At 62.2% G+C, this 22,094-nt stretch overlaps 1 protein-coding gene across 2 annotated transcripts; it reads left to right on the top strand.

Moving 5' to 3' along the window:
• The first annotated feature begins 2,281 nt into the window (after positions 1–2,281).
• Positions 2,282–21,841, top strand: DBH (dopamine beta-hydroxylase). 2 transcript variants are annotated; one of them, XM_004757399.3, is made up of 12 exons: positions 2,282–2,610; positions 5,040–5,186; positions 6,786–7,043; positions 7,832–8,008; positions 8,610–8,712; positions 12,012–12,178; positions 15,010–15,153; positions 15,547–15,585; positions 16,190–16,249; positions 19,674–19,801; positions 20,204–20,363; positions 21,254–21,841. In XM_004757399.3, the coding sequence occupies exons 1-12, from the start codon at positions 2,293–2,295 to the stop codon at positions 21,383–21,385; spliced, it is 1,833 nt and encodes a 610-aa protein (XP_004757456.1). In that variant the 5' UTR covers positions 2,282–2,292; the 3' UTR covers positions 21,386–21,841. The 2 variants fall into 2 exon arrangements, with proteins under 2 accessions (XP_004757456.1, XP_044938634.1); XM_045082699.1 differs by having other exon boundaries at positions 15,049–15,153.
• The last annotated feature ends 253 nt before the right edge of the window (positions 21,842–22,094 follow it).

A 22,094-nucleotide genomic window follows, 5' to 3' on the forward strand; every position in this document is an offset into this window, starting at 1 on the left:
GGAACGCCGGGACTCCAGCCCAGCTCCGAGCCGGAGAGAGACGGTGCCTTCGGAATCCTGGTAAAAATAAACGTGTGTACAGAGGACTCTGCTGTTTACTAAGAGCGTCACGGGCCTTCCCTCCTTCAGGAGGAGCCGCTCCAAGCATCTGCGCATCTCCCCGTAACCAGAGAGAAACGGAGGTGTGCTCGGCGGCCTGAAGTCCTGCTGGGGGCTGACACTGCCTCCCGGGAGCTCCTGACCCCCGGCTGGGCCGTTGCTCCCAGGCCGCAGGGGTGAAGCCGGACAGAAGGTAGATAGTTGCTGCGCCCCAGTCCTCTGGTGATCTGGTGGAGAAGGGCTTCCCCAAGGATGCCTGGCTGGGAGCCGGCAGGATTCGAACCCAGAATGCTGACGTCCAGGTCGGTACACCGCGAAGGCCTTGGGGTTTCAGTGCCCCAGAGTGTGGTGCCTCTGCTCCTTCTGCCTGTCTTTCAGCTGGACCACCTGGCCTCTCCAAGGCCGCCAGGAGGCTCACTCACAACGGGACCCCCGCATTTGGCCTGTACTGATGCCTGGGCCCCCCTGCAAAGAGCCAGCCAGCCCCACCCACTTGCCGTGGCCACTCCCTGATCCCGGTGGGGAGTGTCTAGAGCACAACTTGACCTCAAATGACAGACATCTGCTTATAGGGCAGTTTGGAGAATGTGGACTGCCTCTCTCCGGGAGAACTTCAGGGGGCCCCCCCTCTTCTGTGCAAGGCAGCTCTGCCCAAAGGCCTCTGGTCCTGAAGCCAGACACCCCCAGGTGCCCCCCGACCACCAGCACGCGTCCTCCCCGGCCACCGTGTCCCTCTGCAGCCTCCAGCAGGCTGGAGCAGCCCGGTCTGCCCGGGCTCCAACTCCTCCCTGTCTGTGCTCGGTGTCTGCGGGTGACAGATTCTGGAGAGGGTGTGCCCCAGGGCTTCCAGGGCCCAGCTTCCCCCTGCCCAGGCCTGTGGGTGGACCTGCCGTAGACAGGAACGGTCCATGGCCTCCGCGTGGCTTCCTTCTGCCTGGTTTGGCTTCGTAGGGCAGCCGGGCTCTCATGAGGCAGGACGTACTCCCACCAGGGCCCAGGGAAGCTGGAATGTTCCCTCGATTTCATCTTCAGGCAGATACACTCATTCCTTCCTAAGGAACAGGGTTCAGAGCCGACCTGAGCCAGGCACGACCTGGTCTGGGTTGGCCTCTGCAGATGCGTGAGGACTAAATGTCTGCCAGCTGGTGACATCTCCGTGAGCCTGTGGTTGGGTTCTGGGTTTCTCCAAAGAGGGCAGGAAGAGGAAGAGGAGAAAGAAGGAACGGAGAGCCGGAGAGAGGGAGCCAGGAGACTGGAGGGAGGGACCAGAAGTGAGAGCAGAGGGCAATCAGGGAGAACTTCCTGGAGGTAGCAGCACAAGTAGTCCACTCTGCAGAGGAAGATGGGTGGGGCTGGGGTGCTGCACCAGGGCTGTGAGCCCCAATGGATCTGTGCAAAGGCCCTGTGGTAGGTGTTGGAGAAACAGTGCTATAGGCCAGCTGGCCTTGGAGGGTTCACTTTCAGGTTGGGCCCACGCTAGGCTAAGGGATGTCCTAGGTCTAGGAGTTTTGGTGCTAGGGAAGCAGGCCTGTTGCTTGCACCCTTTTCTTTGTCCCCCACCAAGGCACCCTGTGCCATCTGGCCCCGCCCCCCTAGCGACACACCCGCTCCTGTTGGAGCAGCCGCGGCACCAGCTGGAGCGTGTGAGGAAATAGACAGGCGACAGAGTGGGAGCAGCAGGCCATGGGGAGAGTGTCTCAACACAGGGACTATGTGGGGACCGTCTTTTATTTTTAGCCTGAAATTGGTCCACCCTCCAGCCTCATAGAAATGGCTCACTGGGCCAGGCCCTCAGCAGCAAAGTCTCGCTACGGGGGCCCATCCTGCTGGCTGCTCCGGGACAGGCAGGACCAGGCCTGCCTGCCTGGTGGTCAGCCTGGTGCCTGGCCGGAGGCATCTGGAAGGCCTTCTGGCTGAAGGAGGGGCCCCTCTGCGGACAGCACTTTAGAACGTTAGGAGGGAAGCCAATCAGCCAGTCGGCTCCAATTCCCACTGATGGCGCCCATGTGTCATTAGGCCCAATTAGGAGAGTGAGGAAGGCAAAGGCTTTGCCCCAGGGCACGCGCTGGTGGGCGGGTCACCAGGACAATTGAATTCCCCACCAGACAAATGTGATTAGCAGTGCAGCCTGGGCCCACCCCCCGGAGGGCTGGGGCATAAATGTCCCAGTGGGGCAGCCGAGCTCACCGCGCAATGCAGGTCCCCGGCCCCAGCGCCCGTGAGGTGGCCTCCATGTACGGCACGGCGGTGGCTGTCTTCCTGGTCATCCTCGTGGCCGCGCTGCAGGGCTCGGGACCCCCCGAGAGTCCCTTCCCCTACCGAGTACACCTGGACCCCGAGGGGTCCCTGGAGCTCTCCTGGAATGTCAGCTACACGCAGGAGATGGTCTACTTCCAGCTCCTGGTGCGGGAGCTCAAGGCTGGGGTCCTCTTCGGGATGTCAGACCGCGGGGAGCTGGAGAACGCTGACCTGGCTGTGCTCTGGACCGACGGGGACACTGCCTACTTCGGGGTGAGTTGTGCCCTGCCCCCGCGCTCCTGACCTTGTCCCTCGCCGGCCCCCGCCCGGCCTTCCTCCCGCACGTACCCCACCTTAACCCAGCAAAGGAAGTTCTCCTGCCTCTCCATCCCCGGTCCCTCTGGTCTTAGCCAAGTCCGTGTCCCAAGCTTGGGTGTCTCAGGGCTGCCCATTGGAGGACAAAACGGCAGACAGACGCCCTCCCTGGTGTCCGAGCACACACCCCGGCACAGCAGGCCGTGCTTCCGAGGCACGCACACCAGGGGCGCACACACCGCGTAAATAAAGGGACCGACTGCCCCCACCCTCAGGGTGGTGGACCCCAGGTCCCCCACCGGTGCCAACACCACCCAGGACTCCCGAGCCTCGCGGTCACACGTGGCCGGGCGCCACGCCAGGCGTGCACACCCAGTGCCCAGGACGCAGCCCTCGCAGCCCTAGCTCGCACACGAGGGTGAAGTGAGCAGGTGCGGACGCTCCCCCCCACCCCCGCCCGGATGCGGAGCAAATCTACCCAGCGGACCTGAAACAGGGTGTGCTTTTGACTCCTGGTCTCCAAACTGTACCCCTCTTCCTCCTGGAAAGCGCAGAGGAAGGGGAGTTTTCCCTGCAAACTGGAGATGGAGAGGTTTTGGGACGCATTGCCAGGTGATGGGGGCCCAGGGGGCGGGGCGGCCAGAGCCTCCGTGGGGAGGAAGCACCCACCTCTCCCCACCAGAGCAGACACGGGAGGGTTAAACATTTTTTTTTTTTTTTTTTAAATTCAGGAGGCACTTTCTTTATCTGTAAGCAGAGGGCTTTCCTTTCTTCACTCAAATGGGGGAACCTGTAGGAGCTGTGCAACCAGCTCCTGGCCGCAGGACTCGGTTTCCCTATCTGAGGAGTGGGGACAGTAATCCCTCTCCACAGTTCTAGGTTGTGTGAGCTCAGGCGAGCTGGCAGCGGCTGACATTTCTGGAGCCCAGCAGTGCTCCGCCCAGCCCCCACAGAAACTCAGCCGGTGCGGTACAAGCTGGGGACAAATGCTTGGGGCCCCCCAGATAAGATAGGTGGAGGTATGGGTGGGGGCCCAGATCTGGCCGGCCGGGCTGCACTGCTCCGTGTCTCATGCCGGGGGCAGGGGCTGCGTCATAGCCAAGAGACCTGGGGCAACCCCAGCTGTGCACCATCAGCCCTTCCCAGTGGAGTCCCCAGGCCCCTGAATCAGGAGCTCTAGCTCCTCTGGGGACAGCTTTTCCTGGCTGCCCCGAGCCGGGGTGACTTCGCCCTCCCCCACACTACAAGATTAATTTGCACAACAAATTCCTGTGCAAACAAATGTCAGACTTGTTTTTCCTCCGTGGCCCATATGTTCAACAAACAGATTCTAGATTTCCAGCCGAATATCAAACTAACTTTCTACCTCTACAAAATGAGTCTGCGACTGAGCAGTGTCCCTTAATGGGTTTTCCTCTAGGGGAAATCTTGCAAACTCTTTTTGCAGGTTTCTTTTTTTTTTTTCTTAAGGAAATGAAGACAGCCTGCTTTAGGTCTGGTACAGGGTTAAAAAGAATCCTAAGGCCAAAGGCTTGTGGTGCTCCTGAATGGGAACAGAGTCCTCTGGCGGCGGACCTGGGGGGCCTGGGGGGGTTCTTCCCTCCCTCTGAGCATCCCCTGCACTGGCCTGAAGGGCCCTGGATGGCTGGGCCTGACAGCCAGGTGCACAGGAGTCGGGGTGGGGGTGGGGGGCAGGTCAAGGTCAGCCAGATCCACCACCTACTAACGTCCTTGCAAAATGCATTTTGGCCCTCCCTGGGCCTGAATTCCCTCCCTGCAGGCAGAGCTAGGGCTGGGCGAGGGGAGCAAGATGCCCAGGGCACAGTGTTTAAGGTGAAGCTCGGTCTCAGGGGTGTGCAAGGTCCGGGTGGGCCCTAGGGAAAGACAGCCACCTTGAACCCCTCCATTGGTTTCTCCCTTGCTTCCCAAATCTGGCCCAGCCTCCAAGCATCCCCTTTCTGAGGCTCCAGGTGCTGTTGGGACCCTCTGCAGACCAGGGGAGTGGTATGTGTCCAAGGCACCCGTTTGCCGTCCTGGCAGATTCTTGGGGTTCAGAGGTCTGGGCACCTGCTCAGGGTTGGCTTCTCTGGGCACACCGTCCTGGCATGCTGGGATGTCCAAGGCCCGAGTCCCCACATGGGGTCTCAGAGGTGTGCGGTGAGATGTCCCTGTCCCTGCCCAGCCCCCGTGAATCCTGGCTGGCATCTGAGAGCCCTGCTTCCAGGAGTAGAGGAAGCCAGTGGGATTAGAGCTTGGTTTTGCCATTTCCAGGCAGATACAGAAAGAATGAGTGACCCCCCCAACCCCGGGAGCACTCATGGGACCCACAGGGCTTGAGCTCCGGCCCTGCTGCTTGGCCCTGGTGCTGATGGCGCTTGTCCCTGCAGGATGCCTGGAGTGACAAGCAGGGGCGGATCCACCTGGATTCCCAGCAGGATTACCAGCTGCTGCAGGCTCAGAGGACTCCGGAAGGCCTGTGCCTGCTCTTCAAGCGGCCCTTTGACACCTGTGACCCCAAGGACTACCTTATTGAGGTGGGTGGGGACCCCGTGTGCCCAGGAGATCGTGGCGTACCCCGAAGACCTAGGGCAGCACCCCTGGTCCCGTTATGCAGACAGAAAGCCAGGGAGGGATCTCAGAGGCCCTCGGTGAGGACAAGGGACCGGCTCTGCCATCGGCCTCCGGTCCCTCCAGAGGTCCTCCTGATGGACACGGAGCTGAGATATTTCTAGATGCGGGTCCTGCCCTGAAGCCACCAGGATCTTGTTCCCAAGCCTCGTTCCCTCTGGTTCATCACCTTCAGATGGAATTCTGGAAAGAGCCCAGGAGACCTGGTTTCACAAACTGCCCTTTTGCCAATGGGCTGCAAGGCTTGGGACAGGTTCCTCCCCCTCCAGACCTCATTGGTGACCTGCCTGTAAAGTGCGGGAGAAGCAGGGTGACCTGTAAGGCCGGAGCAGTCCGGGAGTCTGGGAGTCCACAGCCATCGGGGATCCGAAAACCACAGGCTTCCCGCACTGCTCCAACACCCCCATGAGGGGAAACCGCCCATCTTGGCCTTGGGGACAAAATTCTGTTAGGTTTTCTAGCATACGTTGACCTCGGTCACTGTGTGTGACCTTTCCAGCCTGGCCTCAGTGGCTACGTGTGCCAGAAAAAGAGACTGAGGCCCAACCGGAAGGCCTGGCTCAGGGACCCCCAGCATGCTGGGGACAGAGCTGGACCCAAAGCGTCCTTCCAGCACTCCGTGGAGTCTGCGCACCCCTGACCCCCTTCTCCACAGACGAGGCAGGGAGGGGCAGGCGGAGGACCCTCTCCAAGGACTTGGCACAGCGTGCAGCCGCAGCACACGTGCCGCTCAGGGCCTCGGGGTGCCGGGGGGGCCACAGCCTGAGGCTCTGATGTGTCCTCGGACGGGAGCCTTCACGGTAGGCCCAGGTTTCTGTAAACTCAGAGAGCAAAGGGGCTGCCCACCACGGATACAAACACACACACACACTCTGGTGCCCAGAACACCCGCAAGGCGTTTTCAGGCCCACATCCTAGACGCAAACCCAGGCTTACAGTCCCGGCAGCACAGCGGGGGAAAGCCCAGACTCTCACCTCCTTGAATCTGTCTGTGACCTCTAGCCCAGTGCCCACTAGAACTTTCTGTGTCTGCCCTATCTGGCACCAGCCGGACAGTGCAGCCCTCCGAGCTCAGCGGGACTGTTGAGAAGCCCTGGTCCGGTGTTTTTCCTTCACGTGGCTATGGCTCCTCACGCCCAGTTGTCATTGGACCGGAGGGGATGACCCACACCTGGTCCCCTGTGGCCCTGGGGATGGTGGATATCTGAGGTGGGGGCCCATGGTGCGGCCCAGCAGTGGCTAGAGGAACTAGAAGTTTCGCAAGTGTAGATAGATTGTGTTTGCAAAGAAAAAATGTATTTGGCGCCTGGTGCCTGCCGTGGGCTGGGGGTGACTGGCCGGGGACAGAATCTCAGCCGGGTCCGTGGGGAGCCTCGAAGACCCCCTCCTTCACAGAGACAAGAGCCGGGCGTGTCACCGGCCAGGTCAGGCAGCAGGGACCTGGCCGTGCCTGGTTATGGGAGCCCAGTGCTGGGGTGGGGGGTGTCTGCGTGTCTCCGCTGCAGGACGGCACCGTCCACCTTGTGTACGGGGTCTTGGAGGAGCCTTTCGGGTCGCTGGAGGCCATCAATACGTCGGGGCTGCGGATCGGGCTGCAGAGGGTCCAGCTGCTGAAACCCAACATCTCCATCCCGGCCTTGCCCTCGGACTTGCGCACCATGGAGATCCGTGCCCCAGACGTCCTGATCCCTGGCAAGAAGACCACGTACTGGTGCCACATCACCGAGCTTCCAGATGGCTTCTCTCGGCACCACATCGTCATGGTACCTGGGGGGAGGTGGACCCAGGGCCTCGTCTCGTCTCTGCTTCCCGCGGCGCCTCCGAGGCTGCTGGAGAAACATCCCAGCGTCCGTGGTTCCGCTGGCCCCAGGGGTCCCCTTGCTGTTCACCCCCCACCCTCCCAGGGTGGCTGTCCTCTGGCCCCTGCTGCCCAGACTGGACCAAAGGACGCTGATGTTTTGATTTCTGCGTCTTCCCCTGGGACTGGAAGAGCCATCTGTCTATCAGGTCATATCACCTCCTGTGAAAAGGCAGCTCACCTCACAACTCAGTTGTTCTAAACACCCACCAGAGACACCACGTGAGGGCAACAGCTGTTGACTGCCCCGTGTCCCTAGCCCTGGGGGACGGGGTGGGGGGACTCCCTCCATCTCCACAGTAGCACACTCAGTGGAGAAAGTGCAGCCCAGAGAGGTTGTGTGAGTGCCCAAAGTCACACGGGAGTGGCTGGCCTGTTCCCCTGGGCTCGGGCTTAGCCTCAGGGAAGCCTCTATGTCCTGGCCCAGCCACGGCCACATTCACACGAGGACAGCTGCCTTCCTGTCCCCGCCTTATCGGGAAATGGCTTGCTGGGGTCCTCGTGCCCTCGGCTCTGTTTAGGGTTGGTGGCTCCCCCTTCAAAGCCCTGAGCCCCAGAAGCACCCCTGGAAATTGCTTCCCTTAACCCTCCCATTTTACAGATGGGCAAGCAGAGGCCCACGGTGGGGCGTGGCTGTGGGCGAGCGGGCGGGCGATTGCGGCCTCAGGCTCGGTGCCCTCTCGCCCCCCCCAGTACGAGCCCATCGTCACCAAGGGCAACGAAGCCCTGGTCCACCACATGGAGGTCTTCCAGTGCTCCATCCAGTTCGAGCGCGTCCCCCCGTTCAGCGGGCCCTGCGACTCCAAGATGAAGCCTGATCAGCTCAACTACTGTCGCCACGTGCTGGCCGCCTGGGCGCTGGGTGCCAAGGTGCGCCCGCCCCTCCCCGGGGCCCTCCCCACCTGGGTCCAGGGCGCTCCAGAAAGTGCTGGCGAGGCCTCCAGAGACCCCCGCCCCTCATGGCCCCCAACCCAACATTGTCTCTTGTCCACCCCCTTGGGCCACGAAGGCTTTTTCCAGCCTTTGTGGCATTTCTATAGAAACAAAATTTGAGCGTTGGTCCTTGGTGCGAATCGATCTTGTTTCCCCACTGGACTTGGGGTTTGTGCACCTGGTGGTCCCGGCAGGCAGCTGCCAGGGCCAGATGCCACGGCCTCCGCAGGCTGCACCCGTGAGGTTTCCATCGGCGGCTCCCACCGAGGCAGAGGAGGGCGAGGCCAGGGCCATGCAGAGGGGCTGGGGGTTAGGATCGTCCCCGGGACACCAGCTCCCCTACCCCCTGACCTCGAGTCTAATAGGGGTATCTGGGTGGACTGGTAGTGAGCTGCCCGTCAGTGGGAGAACACGGTTCTAATCCCGCTGCCCCGCCAACACCCCCCACCATAGCTCAGGCCGCGACAGCTGGGTGGAACCCTTGTGAGACACGCCAGTGTGCCTGGGTCCGACTCCCTCCCCGACCCGTCCTCCGCAGGCCTTTTACTATCCGGAGGAAGTGGGCCTTGCCTTTGGGGGCGCCGGGTCCTCCAGATTTCTGCGCCTAGAAGTTCACTACCACAACCCGCTGGAGATCCGAGGTAGGCAGTTCTCGGCACACGTTTCTGCCCCTGCCCCTGTCCTCCCTTGGGAGTCCTCGGGCTTGGGCGTGCCCCGTCGGGGGCGTGACTGGGGGGTCTGCCCAGCACGGAGCCCCCCTCCCCGTGGTGCAGCCTCCTCACCACTCGTCGGGGCAGGCGCCCCTCTTATGCCTCTCCCCTTGCTCCTCTCCTGAGACTGTAGTGGGCTCCCCGGGCGGGGCCCCTCCCTGCTGGCTCATCCTGCTCCCCACGCGGCGGGGGCCCCGCATCCCACCTTCCCCACAAGCACCCTTTGCCAGGCACCGCCCTCCAGAGAAGGCAGGCACAGGCTTCTTGCGTGTCCATCTGCTGAGGAGGAAATTAAGGCCCGGGGCTCAAGGGACCCCCCACTGGGGCCACGAAGTGAGTAGGGGGGCCAGGAGGTCTGGGTCTAGGCTGACCGTGACCTCCGTCACACAGCGGTGGCTGAACGGCCCTCGAACGAGCAAGGTTGGTCGGACTCTAAGCGATTCCTTCCAGCTGTAGATACTGGTCTGCTCGGAGCCCACATGGCCCACCCTCCTCCACCGCTTCCTTGCTCTGTAGTGGGGTCCACAGCTCAAGGTCTGTGAGGAGAGGTGCCAGACCGGATCGCTGTCCCGTTTCCCGGGATGTCCCACTTCTCTGAGGCTGCTCAGACCAGTAGCTGCCTCTTGTGCCCAACTGCCCCTTCCCAACAGAGTGACCGCTGGGACCCAGGCACGAGATCTCTGCCCCCTCCCCACAACAGGCTGGGCTGCCCCGTGGCACCTGACAGGACGGCAGGGGCAGGCCACTCCAGAGCCAGCAAGGCCCCTGCCCAGAATCCCCCCTCCGACGGCCTGACGCCTGGGAGGCACTGCCCCTGGGATTATCTTCAGGTTAAGGGAAGAGCCCAGGCTCACCCCGGGGGCATAGCTGGCTGGGTGCCCTGCCCCCACTTATCAAAACACATCCCAGCAGAGCAAACGCACACTTGCATGTGAGCCTGCATCTGGGATTTTCAAATCCATGTTTTCGGGGCAATGGTGGCAAACAGGCTTTGCTGGTGGGGTCTTCTATGTATGGGACCGTCCACAGTGCCATGGGCTCCCTGTCGGAGAGGTGTCTGAGGCTGCCCGGGGCCCGGCAGGGCTGTGCTGTGCGAGTTTAGGGAGGTAGGTCTGCTCTGCACAGCGCTAGCTGCTGGATCGCCCCATGCCTGCAGACGCATAACGGGAGTCGATGTTTAGGATGGTGATGCCAGTTGTTATGGGGTCAGAAACCGAAATGTTTCTGTCTGCGGCACCAGCCCCTTCCACCGCACGCGGCCACATAGCCCTCTCCCTCTCTCTTTCTTTAAAAGGACGTTTATTTTCATTTGTGGAAATGAGGGGCAGAAACAGCCTGAGAGATGAAAGCAGGAGCTCCAGCCTGGGTCCCGCCACGTCCCTCCCAAGCCTTGTGACCCCTGCCGCTGTCCCGAGCCTGGGAGAGCTCCCACACCCGGCTCCCGGCTGCATGTGGCCACCGGGTGTGCTCTGCCAACGGCTGCCAGCGAACTTCCCGCTGGAGGCGTAACTAATATTTTCTGCCACTGCTGGAATTATCTGCAGTGTGCACGGAGAAGGGCCGAAGTCAGCTGGGGCTTTCGCATGATATGGGATTTATTGCTCATTTAAAACCTGAGAGCAAATGGATTTTTGAAAACTCCTTAAGCGTCAGGGAGGTCTGTCTCTTCCTGATTATCTGGTTATATTTATGGATCCTTTGCCAAATATAAGGATGCTCTGTCACTTCACAAATCTGGAGATGGGCCGCTCGGCTATAAATATCAAAATGCCACAATTATTTCATTATTTAATCCCCATCTGAATTTTAACCAATTGCCTCTCTTTTTTATTATTATCCTCTGATGTAACCGGCCCAGAGACACAGCAGCTGAGTTTGGACATTGCGGGGGGCGGGGGCGGGGGGCGCCGGAGCAGGGAAGGGGGGGCAGAGGCAAGAGGGGACGTTCTTGGCTCCACCTTGAGGTGACGGGCAAGGAGACTGCTGGGCCCCTGGCAACGCTCTGGGCTCAGATCCCAGCTCTGCCACTTTCCAGTCCCGCGATCTCGGGCAGAGTATTCAGCTCAGGCTGCGAGACTCAGTTTCCGCATCTGTAAATTGGGGAGGATGACCCTTCAGTTGCGTGGGCTCCCCAGCTCTCCCGTACATGCTGAGAGGTTGGGCCCGTGGCCAGGGCCCTGAAGTACTCGGGGACTCGGCTGACCAATTTCAGGCAGGGGCACAGCGGGGGCCACTGGAGGCCACGTGGTTGTGTGGCTGTGCCCGTGGCTTCTGGTGTCCGTGACCTCTGACCATCAGCTTTGTGTGAGCTCCAGGAGGCCTGCCCAGGGAGCTTCACAGACTCTCCCATTAACAAACCACAAGAACCAGCAGGTGTGACCGGACAGTTCTGGGCAGAAGCACAGCATTCTCCTTTGGAAGAGGCTCTTGACTTTGAGCCCAGAGAGGCCCAGAGAGGGACAGCGACTTGTCCAAGAGCACACAGCACCCTGTTGTTGACCAGGTGGAGTCTGGGGCTGTGCACGAGCCAGGGGCCGGAACAGCGGACACCGGCCCTGCTCTAAGGCTCCAGGCTCCTGCACGATGTCGTCAGATGTGTCCCCTCGGTGCACCTTGAACTTCTGGTGGTCTTCAAAGGACTCAAGTGGGAGGCTGTGAGAAGGCTGCATCTTAGGTGCCTCCTGTCAGCTTCAGCACGCAGATGCTAGCGCTGCCCCCCCACCCCGGCCGGGCACCGAGACTCGTCCGAGAGACGGGGCAGCCATGGTTCCCTGCCCTCCCGTTTGCACAGACACCCCCAAAGGTGGTCCTGCTGCCGGATTCCCCTGCAGATTCCTTTGCAGGTGGGGAGGAATGTGGAGTCTTTGCAAAGGCAGCTGAGGAAGTGCCGGCTTCCCAGATGTCCTGGGATATCCTGCAGATAGTCTGCAGGCTGCTCAGCCCCAAGGACGCAGACGCTCGGTTTTAGTTACCCACCTTCATCAAGACTTTCCAAAGCATCCACTTAGTTTTCATAGAAACAATGTTTCTTTCTCTCTACGTGGGTGTCGCACAGGGCGTGTGAATGCCTGGCACAAACAGGTGTGGCGACCGAGGCAGCTGGTTTCTGGGGTGCGCCACAGGTGGGAGCGGCTGTGGGCGCCAGCGTGGCCAAGGGGACCGGGGGGCGTGCCGGAGCCCAAGCATTGGGGCGAGGGCACCTCCGCCCACCTCCACCCTCTTCCTCCCAGGTCAACGAGACTCCTCCGGCATCCGCCTGTACTACACCGCCAGGCCCCGGCGCTTCGAAGCGGGGATCATGGAGCTGGGGCTGGTGTACACGCCCCTGATGGCCATCCCCCCGCGGGAGACGGCCTTCGTCCTCACCGGCTACTGCACCGACAAGTGCACCCAGATGGTGAGTGGCGCGGGGCGGGCTCCTGCCGTTCCGTCACCCCAGCTCTCCGGTAGAGGTCCTATGGGTGGTGAGGGCGGCTTTGGGGCTTTGGTTCTGCAGCCCTGCAGTTTCCCCGCTGTCCCCCCTCCCCTGTGCGCGCCAAGGAGCCTCGCTGTGGGCCTCCCTCTCTAGCAACAGCCTGCCTACTCCGGCCGGTCCGAGCCAACCGCCTTGAAACAATGTGAGTAAAACCATCGGGCCTTCCGATTCCCAGGGTAGGCGCTGTGGGGGGCTAGAGCCCCCCTCAGCTGCAGGCCCCCCTCCCCTCCTCCCCAGACAGTCAGACGATACATTGTTACACGCTCTTGTATGTGGTGTCTGAGAGCAAAGCAGCAGAACAGGAAAACCTCCGTCTTCTAACTTGCCATCTGGCGGCTGCGTGCCCTTGCCCTGCATGGTTTCACGGGGCGCCTCCCCAGAGTTGGACCTCTGAGCCCAGGGGCCACCATTCTCAGGGCTACGGGAGGGTAGATGGGGCGCAGACCCCCGAGCAAATGCCCCCCAGGTGCGGCAGAGACACCCCGATTCTGCGCCCTCGGTGCTCCCCTGCCTCACCCAGCCCTGCCTGTGCTGACCTACCCCCGGGTCGCCAGCGTGCGTCCCGTCGCACCTGTGGCAAGAGGCTAAAGGGAGGTCCTTGTATGCCAGGAACACGTTTTACCAGGTAGATCCCATAAATTGTCATGCGCAGAGGACATGAGCTTGAATAAATCTCACAAAAACTCCAGCCAGAAAGCGCGTCCAAAACTTCCCACACACGGCCCCGGTGGGCGCACGGGTCCCACACCTGCCCACCCCCCACGTTATCCATATTTCTAAATATTCCCTTTCACTCTTGTTCAGTGTGAGCTCCCCCGACTAAATTGTAGAGTTGAGGATCTTTTCCTCCGTCTCTTGGTGGATGTTCTTTCCTGTGGATAACCTCTTCGTAACCTTTGTCTGGTGTTCCTGGTGGGTCTCATCTCGCTATTGGCTTCTGGGTTCTTTTTTATGATGTCTGCGAATGTGCCGACACTTTCTCCCACACCATACCTCTGCGTCCCACAGCTCGCTGCTAGGGACGTGCTGTCACCCGCTCTCCCAGCAGGGGACATGAGTGGGGCTCACTGGGGCCAGAGTCCTGGCAGGTGCAGGGCGTGGAGCTGAGCGCGGCTCTGTCTGACCTCTAGAGCCCTGCCCACCGCAGCAGGCTGCAGGGGTGAGGTGCAGGGTGCACATGCCTCTCCAGGGAGCTGATTCTCCAGTGGACTCTGTGCTCCTCGTGGGCTCCTGAGCTTGCAGGCTTCCCGCCATTAGGAGAGCAGACCACCCGGACCCGCAGAGACGGAGCTATTAGCTGCACAGGAGAGGAGCTCCTTTTGTCCGAGACCAGCCTCTGGCACTCTTTCCCGTGTCCCCAGAGCACCCATCAGTGACACCTCCTGCCATGGGAAAGGCTCCGTGGCCTGGGCCTGGAGCTGGGGGGGGTGACCTACTCAGGGTGCCCCAGGGAAAGGGGCCCCAGGACACTGTGAGCTGTGCCCTAGAGACGGCGCCTAGGGAGGCTGGGCGCACAGACCTGTCAGCTCTTTCCAGTCTCCAAATACTTCACAGCAGGGAAAGGACTTACTCTTCTTCCCCTAAAGACAGTACGTTCTTCTTGAAAGTGGCGTCACGTGGGCTGCTCCTTGAAGGGACCCCACGGAGCCTGGCCTTACCTCTCCTTTAGAAGATCCCTGAGGGGCAGAAATTCGGCAATCGAAAGGCTGGCATAGTGGAGAGCAGTCGAGATTCCCTTATCGAAATGGACCGGCCAAGGGGAAGCACAGCTTTGGGGACCGGGGGCCACGGGACGGCCCCTCTCTGTGCCATCATCAAGCTCCCGCATCTCCGGGCGATCGGCCAGAGCTCGGGGCCCTGAGAGCCCGCAGGGGCTCCTAGGCCCCACTTCTAACTGTCACATGTGTGGCCACGTGGTTCCCTCGTCCTCAAATCATTGCAAGGGGGCCCGAAGTTTCCCTAAGGCCGAGGCAGGACAGCAGCGGGTGGAGGGCACGAGGCAGACAGAAGGCCCCGCCCCGGGATCACCCAGTGACAGAGCCGCGGCCGCGGGGGCGCCCTGAGCCGCAGACAGCGTGGACGGCAGCTAGCGGAGCGCGGTCCCGTGCGGTCAGGGAGACAGGTTGAAGAGTAGCTTCAAGTGTGTAATCCACTTAGGAAAGGTTCGGTCTCAACAAAGCTCACCTCAAGTTCTCGAAAGCGGCATTTGTCTGGGAAATCTCCTTAGGCGTTAACAGTGAACAATGGCGTCTCGAAGGGACATGGTCAGTGCCATGGCCGTGAGACAGGGGCAGGTGCCCCGGGGGCTGGCCGGAGGCCTGCGGGCATCACCTCCTGGTGGGTGCTGCGTGGGACGGCCTCGCCCCAGACCCGAGCCTGTGGAGCAAGGTCACATCGTGCTCGTCTCGGTGGCCCCCTGCCCGGGGTGGGCTCCCCTTAAAGTCCGTTGAATAAAAGGAGAGTGGACTGAGCAAGCTTCAGGGGTTCCAGAGAGAAGGACTCGGGCTGTCCCCCCCCTACCCCAAGCCTCCTGGGGCTCCTGGCCAGGCAGCAGATTTGGAGGCCCAGGGCAGTGACAATGACTTCACCCTGTGGGCAACTCAAGCCCTACTGAGTTTCCAGAGGGACCCTGGCCGTCCAGGGAGAAAGACGTCGTGCCCTGTGGGCTACGGTCGATGCCCGGAGCCAGTGGGAGGGCTGGGGCCAGGGCGCCCTGCGTGCTGGGCCCTAACCCTGCCGCCCCCGCCCCGTAGGCCCTCCCGCCCTCAGGGATCCACATCTTTGCCTCTCAGCTCCACACGCACCTCACCGGGAGAAAGGTGGTCACCGTGCTGGCCCGGAACGGCCAAGAGAGGGAGATCGTGAACCGGGATGACCACTACAGCCCTCACTTCCAGGTAGGGGCTGCTCGGGGTCTGGTGGGGGGGCTGGCAACTTCTCTCTCCCGCGGCCATAGGAACACCCCGGTAGCGGGTTCCCTCTCCTGGGTCAGGCCCCAACACCCCAGAGCACACAGCAGCCAGCCCTTCCCTTCTGGGGATTCGGTCAGGGGAGGGCTCTGACGGTAGGTCCTGGCGTGCGGCTGGCTGCAGATTCGAGGGGACTCGGGCAGCCCGATGGTAAAGTCTGTCCTGGGTAACTACCTTCCTGCTCTCATCCTTCCGGGCTGGAGGCCGCACTTAGCCAGTCTTCCTTCCCCCCGAGGGGCTGGGAGCACAGTCCCAGAGAGCCGGGGAGGGGAGGACAGGGGGCTGGGAGCTGGGTCTGAAGTCTCCCCTTTGCCCACCCAGGAGATACGCATGTTGAAGAAGGTCGTGTCTGTGCACCCGGTGAGTGCCCAGTCAGGAATGGTGAGGCTGGGAGGGCTGGGAGCGCCCCCCAGAGGAGAGACAGAGGGGTGGGGGCCGGCAGAGGCCTTAGGAAGGTTTTCTAGACCCGCATCCGTGCAGGGCAGGGGCCGGGCTCAGCCCACAGTGAGACTCGCCAGGACATCACAGGGAGGCCCCAGAGGGGCCCAGAGGAGGCAGCACCCAGGGCGACCTGCGTCCCCCTGCCCGACCAGCTGGCCACAGACCCTAAGAGGTACAAAGAGAGACAAGGGCATGGGGGTGACTGGTGGGGCCCCGGATCGTGCAGAAGAACGCCAGGTCAGGTACGAGGTGGCCCAACTTCACCCACGGGCTGTGAAACAGCCAACCAGTCTGCACTGCTGCGATCAGGAGCACAGAAGCCAACAGATAGTCCCTGGGCACACCCACATTTTGACCCGCACATGTGGGGGCCCAGAGAATACCACAGGGTTCCTTAGTAATAGGCTGATGACCACGTCACCTGACATAGGCAATAGCTCGGTCAAACGTGGGACAGGCCCCGTGCACCTATTACCCCCAGGTAGGCAGGTGTTGACGAACCTCTACTGGCTTGGTTCCCCAGGGGGACGTGCTCATCACTTCCTGTACCTACAACACAGGGGACAGGGACGAGGCCACTGTGGTGAGTCACCTGACTTTTCCCCGCTGCTTGCTCACGGAACGTGTGAGGCCTAGGGTGGGGGTGGGGTCCCATTCAGGGCTTTCTGTGATTTCATGAGGACAAGTCTAAGTCCTCTCCTCGAGCACCAGTGGTCGGGGGCAGGGGCGACCTCCCCGACTCACTCAGTAAACCGGTGGTTCTCAGGACGTGGTCCCTGGCCAGTGGCGCAGCTTTTCCCGGGGAACTTGGTGGAAACACAAACTCACAGGCTCCACTCCAGACCTCGAGTCAGAATGGGGGTGGCGACACGTGGCCATCTGGGGTTGAAGGAGCTCCCCAAGGGACCCTGACACCTGGCGGAGTTGGAGAGCTGCTGCTGTAAATGTGTCCGCCCTGTGTGCACAGGCTGGGACGAGGGACACACGGTGGGTCCCTGTCCTCGGGGAGCCCCACCCGCTGGGGGAGCGGGGGTGGGCAGGTGACAGGCAGAGTTAGAATGAACACCGCTGGGGCCCCGGCCAGGGGGGAAGGGGAAAGGTGGTCTGGGGGTGCGGGGGGAAGGCGATTGAGTGCCCGGGCAGAGGGAAAGCTGCAGGAAGGCCCCCAGGACCCAGAATGATCCTCAGACCTCCGAGACCAAGCCCGCACACTGTGGATGGTGAAAGTGAGCAGTGAGCGGGCTGTGCAAACTCCGGTCTTCACACCATTCCCCCCCCCCACCCTTGGGGCTCCTGGCAAAGACCAGACCGTGCAGCTGACTCTGCTCGGCAGGGGTGCGAACAGAGTGCATTTGGGCTGTGCTGTGGGTAGCCCAGGAGGAGGGTCCATCCGGGAGACACTGTGTCCCCCAAGGCTAGCTGTGCGGGCAGGTGGCTGCAGGCCGTCAGCCACCGGCGCGCCCTGGATCGGGAAAGGTCGTGCTGTTGGTGCCGACGCGTGGCCCGCAGAGTGAGGCCTGCTAACAGACGCTTGCCAGTCACCTTGTTCATCCCCGGGCCCCCCAGTCATCCTATGAAACAGGAGGCTCCCGGTGGAACAGACCTGGGGCTACGGTCCCCGGGAATCTGGTCGACCCCATGGTGGCCGCTTTTGGCTTTCATTCAGTGGCTTTTCCAATGGCTTCTCAAGATATAACCCACACACCCAGTAATTCACCCGTTTCGAGTGTGCAGCTCAGTGGCGCTTTCGTCTGTGCGCACGTGTGTGCCACCATCCGCACGGTCAAGTTCAGAACAGAACAGGCTGTCTTTCCAAAACAAACCGGGCCCCTTTGCCGCCACCACCCCCCAGCCCCCGGCAAGCACTGCCCCTCCCCTGTCTCTGTGGGTCTGCCCCTCCTGGGCCTTCCGCGGCAGGAGTCCTAGGATCTGTGCTCTCTCGGGATGGGCGTCTTGCCCTCAGCGTCTGTCACCAGGGTTCACCCGGGTTGTCATGAGAACTTCCCACCTTTTCACGGCCGAGTGACGTCCCTGTGTCTGGACGGACCACGGTCGTGGACCCATTCTCCAGGGATGAACATTCCAGTTGTTTCACCCCAGGCTTCAAGGTACGAGTCTCTGTGATTTCACAGGTGACAGGAGGCTCAGAGAGGGAAGACGCTTCCCAGAGGTCACACAGCCGGTAACGGGCAGAGCAGGGACTTGATGCAGGGCCGTGTGCCTGCAGGCTCTTGCCACACTGATCCTCCCTCCCTGGGCATAAACTCGGGGAGCAGGACAGCTTTGCAGGGGCACAGCCCTGACCTAAACCCTGTGTCCCTTCTTCTATCTCAAGAGGGGTCCGTCCATATGACAGGTGTTGAAGCGCAGTGCTTCCTCCACACGCTGGGGATTAGTCTAACGGCTGACCCCCTCCAAGCTCAGGGACCCTCGAAGCTTTGCCAGGACCCTGTGAGGCAGGTGCCCTTGGGACACTGAGATGGAATCACCAAGGGCCCTCGACTAGCAGGGGGCAGGGCTGGTCCAGGTGCCAAGGGCTCTGAGCTCTCGTGCCAAGGCTCCTGGCAGGATGGTGCGTCCCCCACTCTGCAGGTGAGCCCACTGAGGCCGAGGGCGGGAGCGGGGGACTTGCCTGAGTAGTGAGGGGGACCCCCAGGCACAGATGCCCCCACACTGCTTCTGCGAGGGCCCTGCTCCCTGCTCATCCTCCCCCACAACCACCTCCTCGAGGGAAGCTGGTGGCCCGTCCCAGGATGTTCAGGCCCCATGAGCACCCCGATGTCCCCAACTGCCCTGGCTGCCCCACAGCCTCCTCCAGGGGCCCCTGTGTCACTGGTGGGACCAAGGAGGGGGACGCGGGCTTCCCATAGTGTGACCACCCTCGCACCTGGAGGACAGAGGTTTTGTGATGTGCTTTCCACGCGGAGGTGGAGAGGGAGGACAGTGCCGTGAGCAGAGCCTTCCCCGGCTCAGGACTCTGTCTTGAGCGCGGAGGTGGGGAGCTGCGGGAGTCTGCAGGGTCGGAGGAGAGAGGTGACCCCCCACCGGAGGCCGGGCAGTACGGTGTGTGGGGCTCTGGCACCCTAGGAAACCAGAGGACGGTATAGGGACACCAATCCGCAGGGGCCCCGCAGATTTCCCGTCTAGACGGCCAACCTCCAGCAGCGTCTACAAGGACCGGGGCTGCGGCTGGGCTCCTCGCGGTCTTTCTTTCCGCTGCCAGGGAGCAGATGCTGCTCTCCCCTCGGAAGGTGCCGGCAGCGCGACAGGCAGCTGGGAGCCCGGGACGTGGCACTGGGCGGGGCAGGAGGCACTCCGTTGACTTGCCGGGGTCCCAGTGCGGCATGTTCCTCACCACTCGCCATCCGCTCCTCCCGCGGCTTGTATCCCACTCCTGCCGGCACTTGGCTCCAGGAACAGGGACCAGGCCAGGGGCTTGGAGCCCAAGGTGGCAGGGAATCCCCACTCTGCCCCGTCCCGCACGACAAAGCTGAAGGGTTGCCCTGGGAGGCTGCGGTGTGGTCCTCTAGCCACCATCCCCACTCCCGGAGCCCCTCCTCCCCTTAGAGCCGAGTTCTGGAAACGTCTGGCGGACAGTGCTGTGTCCGCGGTGTGAGGGGAGGCCTTTCCTGCTGTCCCTGCCTCTGGGCTCCCACCGGAGGCCGAGGGGACCCCTCTTCGGCCAAAGTGGAGAGGCTCTGTTCACTCAGGCCTTGCCCCTTAGCTTCCCCGGGACTCAGTTTCTGTATCCATAAATGGGCACACTCGTTCCCCGCTCTCCTCGCCCTGCGGTCGTTCTCTGGCTCACACGTGTGGCCCTGGAGACGCAGCTGCCGGCTGACTGGTTCAGGGTCTGACTTTCCCGTCAAGGGAGGCGGACCCCCGAGTGGACAGCGTTCTGCTCACTGAGAACCCGCCAAACCCTCACGCTCACAGCACGGTCCGCGGAGGAGCGCAGGGTGCACGCCTGAAGCGCGGGTCCTGACGGGCGCCCTCCCCTCCCGCAGGGCGGCTTCGGGATCCTGGAGGAGATGTGTGTCAACTACGTGCACTACTACCCCCGCACGCAGCTGGAGCTCTGCAAGAGCGCGGTGGACGCCGGCTTCCTGCGGAAGTATTTCAACACCGTGAACAGGTGCCGGTCCCCGGGGGGGTCCCCGGGCAGGCGCAGCGGAGGAAGCCCGACACAGGCAGGGCTGGCCCCGGGGGAGGTGAGGAATCCAGGCCAGGGGCTGGGAGCAGGAGGAACAGACAGGTGGCAGTGGCGCCTCCACGTCCCTCCCAGGGGCCGCGGTGATGTCGCTAGTCCATCCCCAGACCCTTTTCCTGCTGGGCTTGGACTTGGCCCGAGAAGCCCCCTTCGGCCCAATTCTGGAGCAGCTGTTCCCAGCCCTTCCGAGGCGAGCTGGGAGAGGAAGCCCTATTAGCCATCACCAGCCCGAGTGGCAGAGCCTGGAGAGCTGGCGGGGTGGGAACGTGACCCCCCAGGCACCCCACTGCCCGCCCCCAGCCTGGGCTGTGTCCCCTGCCCCACCAGGTTCAATGCGGAGGAAGTGTACACCTGCCCTCAGACCTCTGTCCCCGAGCAGTTCGCTTCCGTTCCCTGGAACTCCTTCAGTCGAGACATGCTCAAGGCCGTGTACGGCTTCGCCCCCATCTCCGTGCACTGCAACAAGTCCACGGCCGTCCGCTTCCCGGTACGCAAGCCCCGCAGGGGGCTGGCCCCTCTGCACCCCGGGCCCCACCGAGGACCCCAGCGTGGAGTGACAGGCTCCGCTCCAAGGAGGGCTCCTGCAAAACAGCTGGAGAGATCCGGGGGTGGCAGACGGGGCCCCAGACAGACAGACGGCCTGCAGAGGAGAGGACTGATGGCACCGCCGGGCAGGGTGGCTACCGTCCCCTGGGCGACAGCACATCACGGCGCTCCGGTCGGTGGTGTGAGCGCTGTGAGCGGGGGCCGGCAACGCCCCCAGAGCCTAAAAATAAAGCGCAGGGGGAGGGGCAGGTGAGAAGCCAAACAGTCTGAAGCTGCAGGCTGGCTTGTCTCCTTATCTGGGACCCACTGGGATTCGGAGGCTCTTTTATTCCCGAACAAGCAAAGCCCCAGAGAGCAGCTGGTGGAGGCCAGGCCTGTGCTGAGCAGGATGGGGAAGGGTCTTTGTGCCTGCGGGTCCAGGAGGCAGATTTCCTGCAGGCATCTGGAAGCCGGATTAACTGCCGATTCGAACATTCCCGGCACCAAGGGCAGGGCTGATGCTGGCTGGTGGCCAGGACGCAGTGTGGACACCCGGTGCAGCAGCCTTGTTGGGGAGGAGGGTCTACAAACAGCCTGCACCCGGGGGCTCCGACTGCATCACCTGGGGGCGCCTGAAGTAAGGGACGGCCAGGGAGTCAGGGGGCTGGTGGGATGGGAGTGCCGGGTCAGGACCCCCAAGTAGCAACCCGAGAGTGGGAGGGTGAGTTCAGTTTGGGACAAGATGAATTTGAGGGCAAGAACCCAAGAGGTCACGGGGGAGAGCGGCTTGGAAGGGCGTGCCCCGGCCTCATTCCTCTAGCCTCAGTTTACCACCTGGTCCTTTCTTTGCAGGGTGAGTGGGATCTGCAGCCTCTGCCCAAGATCACCTCCAAGCTAGAAGAGCCCACCCCTCGGTGTCCAGCCAGCCGGGGTCAGAGCCCCACCAGCCCTACTGTGGTCAGCATTGTTGGGAGCAGAAGCTGAATGGGGGGCTACCTCTCACTTCCCCTCCCATGCTGCGGCTGTGGGCTCCCGCCAGCTCTGTGCACCCCCATTCTCTGGAGACCCCTGTTGGAACAGCTCTGCGTGCCCAGGGTTGGATGGGCTAGGCCGAGCCCCAGCCTGAGACCATGGGCCATTCTAGCATTTGCCCCACAAGGACCCCCTGCATGACTGAGAGGGTCCCATGAGAGTTCCCTCTTGACCTACCGGGACTGGGGTGACCATCACCTTCCTCACACCCACCTTGGAGGTCTAGAGCACGGTGTGCCCTCCCAACCCCCACCCGCAAAAACCCTGACTGTTGCACGGGGAGGGGAGCCATGCCTGGCCATCGGGCGGACCCTCAGCCCGGCCCCCGCATCCTCGGCCCATGCTGATGGCGGTCTGTGTTGCTGTGCTGTGGGTCCACGTGCTGCTTAAACGTTTCCCTGCAGAGTGGCTCGTGTGTCGCAGTGGGCGTCTTCTCTGTCGCGGGGGCAGGACAGCCACTTAGCTAGTTAGAGGTTTGCCTGGGGAGACTGCTCCCTTGCAGGATAAATAGATATTTTCGCCCACCTAAAGGGAAGCACTAACAACTCTCGCCACCACCGAAAGATGACTCGGCAAGGACCCAGACAAGGATCCGGGTGCCGGCTCCTTGGGGCAGTGGGATCATCAGTCTGGGCTGCTTTCCTGGCGGCGGAACAAGTGG

Source organism: Mustela putorius, unplaced genomic scaffold, assembly GCF_011764305.1.
Source record: "Mustela putorius furo isolate JIRA1106 unplaced genomic scaffold, ASM1176430v1.1 tig00000596_pilon_pilon_pilon, whole genome shotgun sequence".
NCBI classification, from domain to species: domain Eukaryota; kingdom Metazoa; phylum Chordata; class Mammalia; order Carnivora; family Mustelidae; genus Mustela; species Mustela putorius.

Excerpts from the sequence above, each read along its gene's own strand:
- DBH (XM_004757399.3), top strand. The coding sequence starts at position 2,293 with ATGCAGGTCCCCGGCCCCAGCGCCCGTGAGGTGGCCTCCATGTACGGC. Across the intron at positions 2,611-5,039 it reads GGGACACTGCCTACTTCGGG|GATGCCTGGAGTGACAAGCA; the intron begins GTGAGTTGTGCC and ends TTGTCCCTGCAG. Across the intron at positions 5,187-6,785 it reads CCAAGGACTACCTTATTGAG|GACGGCACCGTCCACCTTGT; the intron begins GTGGGTGGGGAC and ends TCTCCGCTGCAG.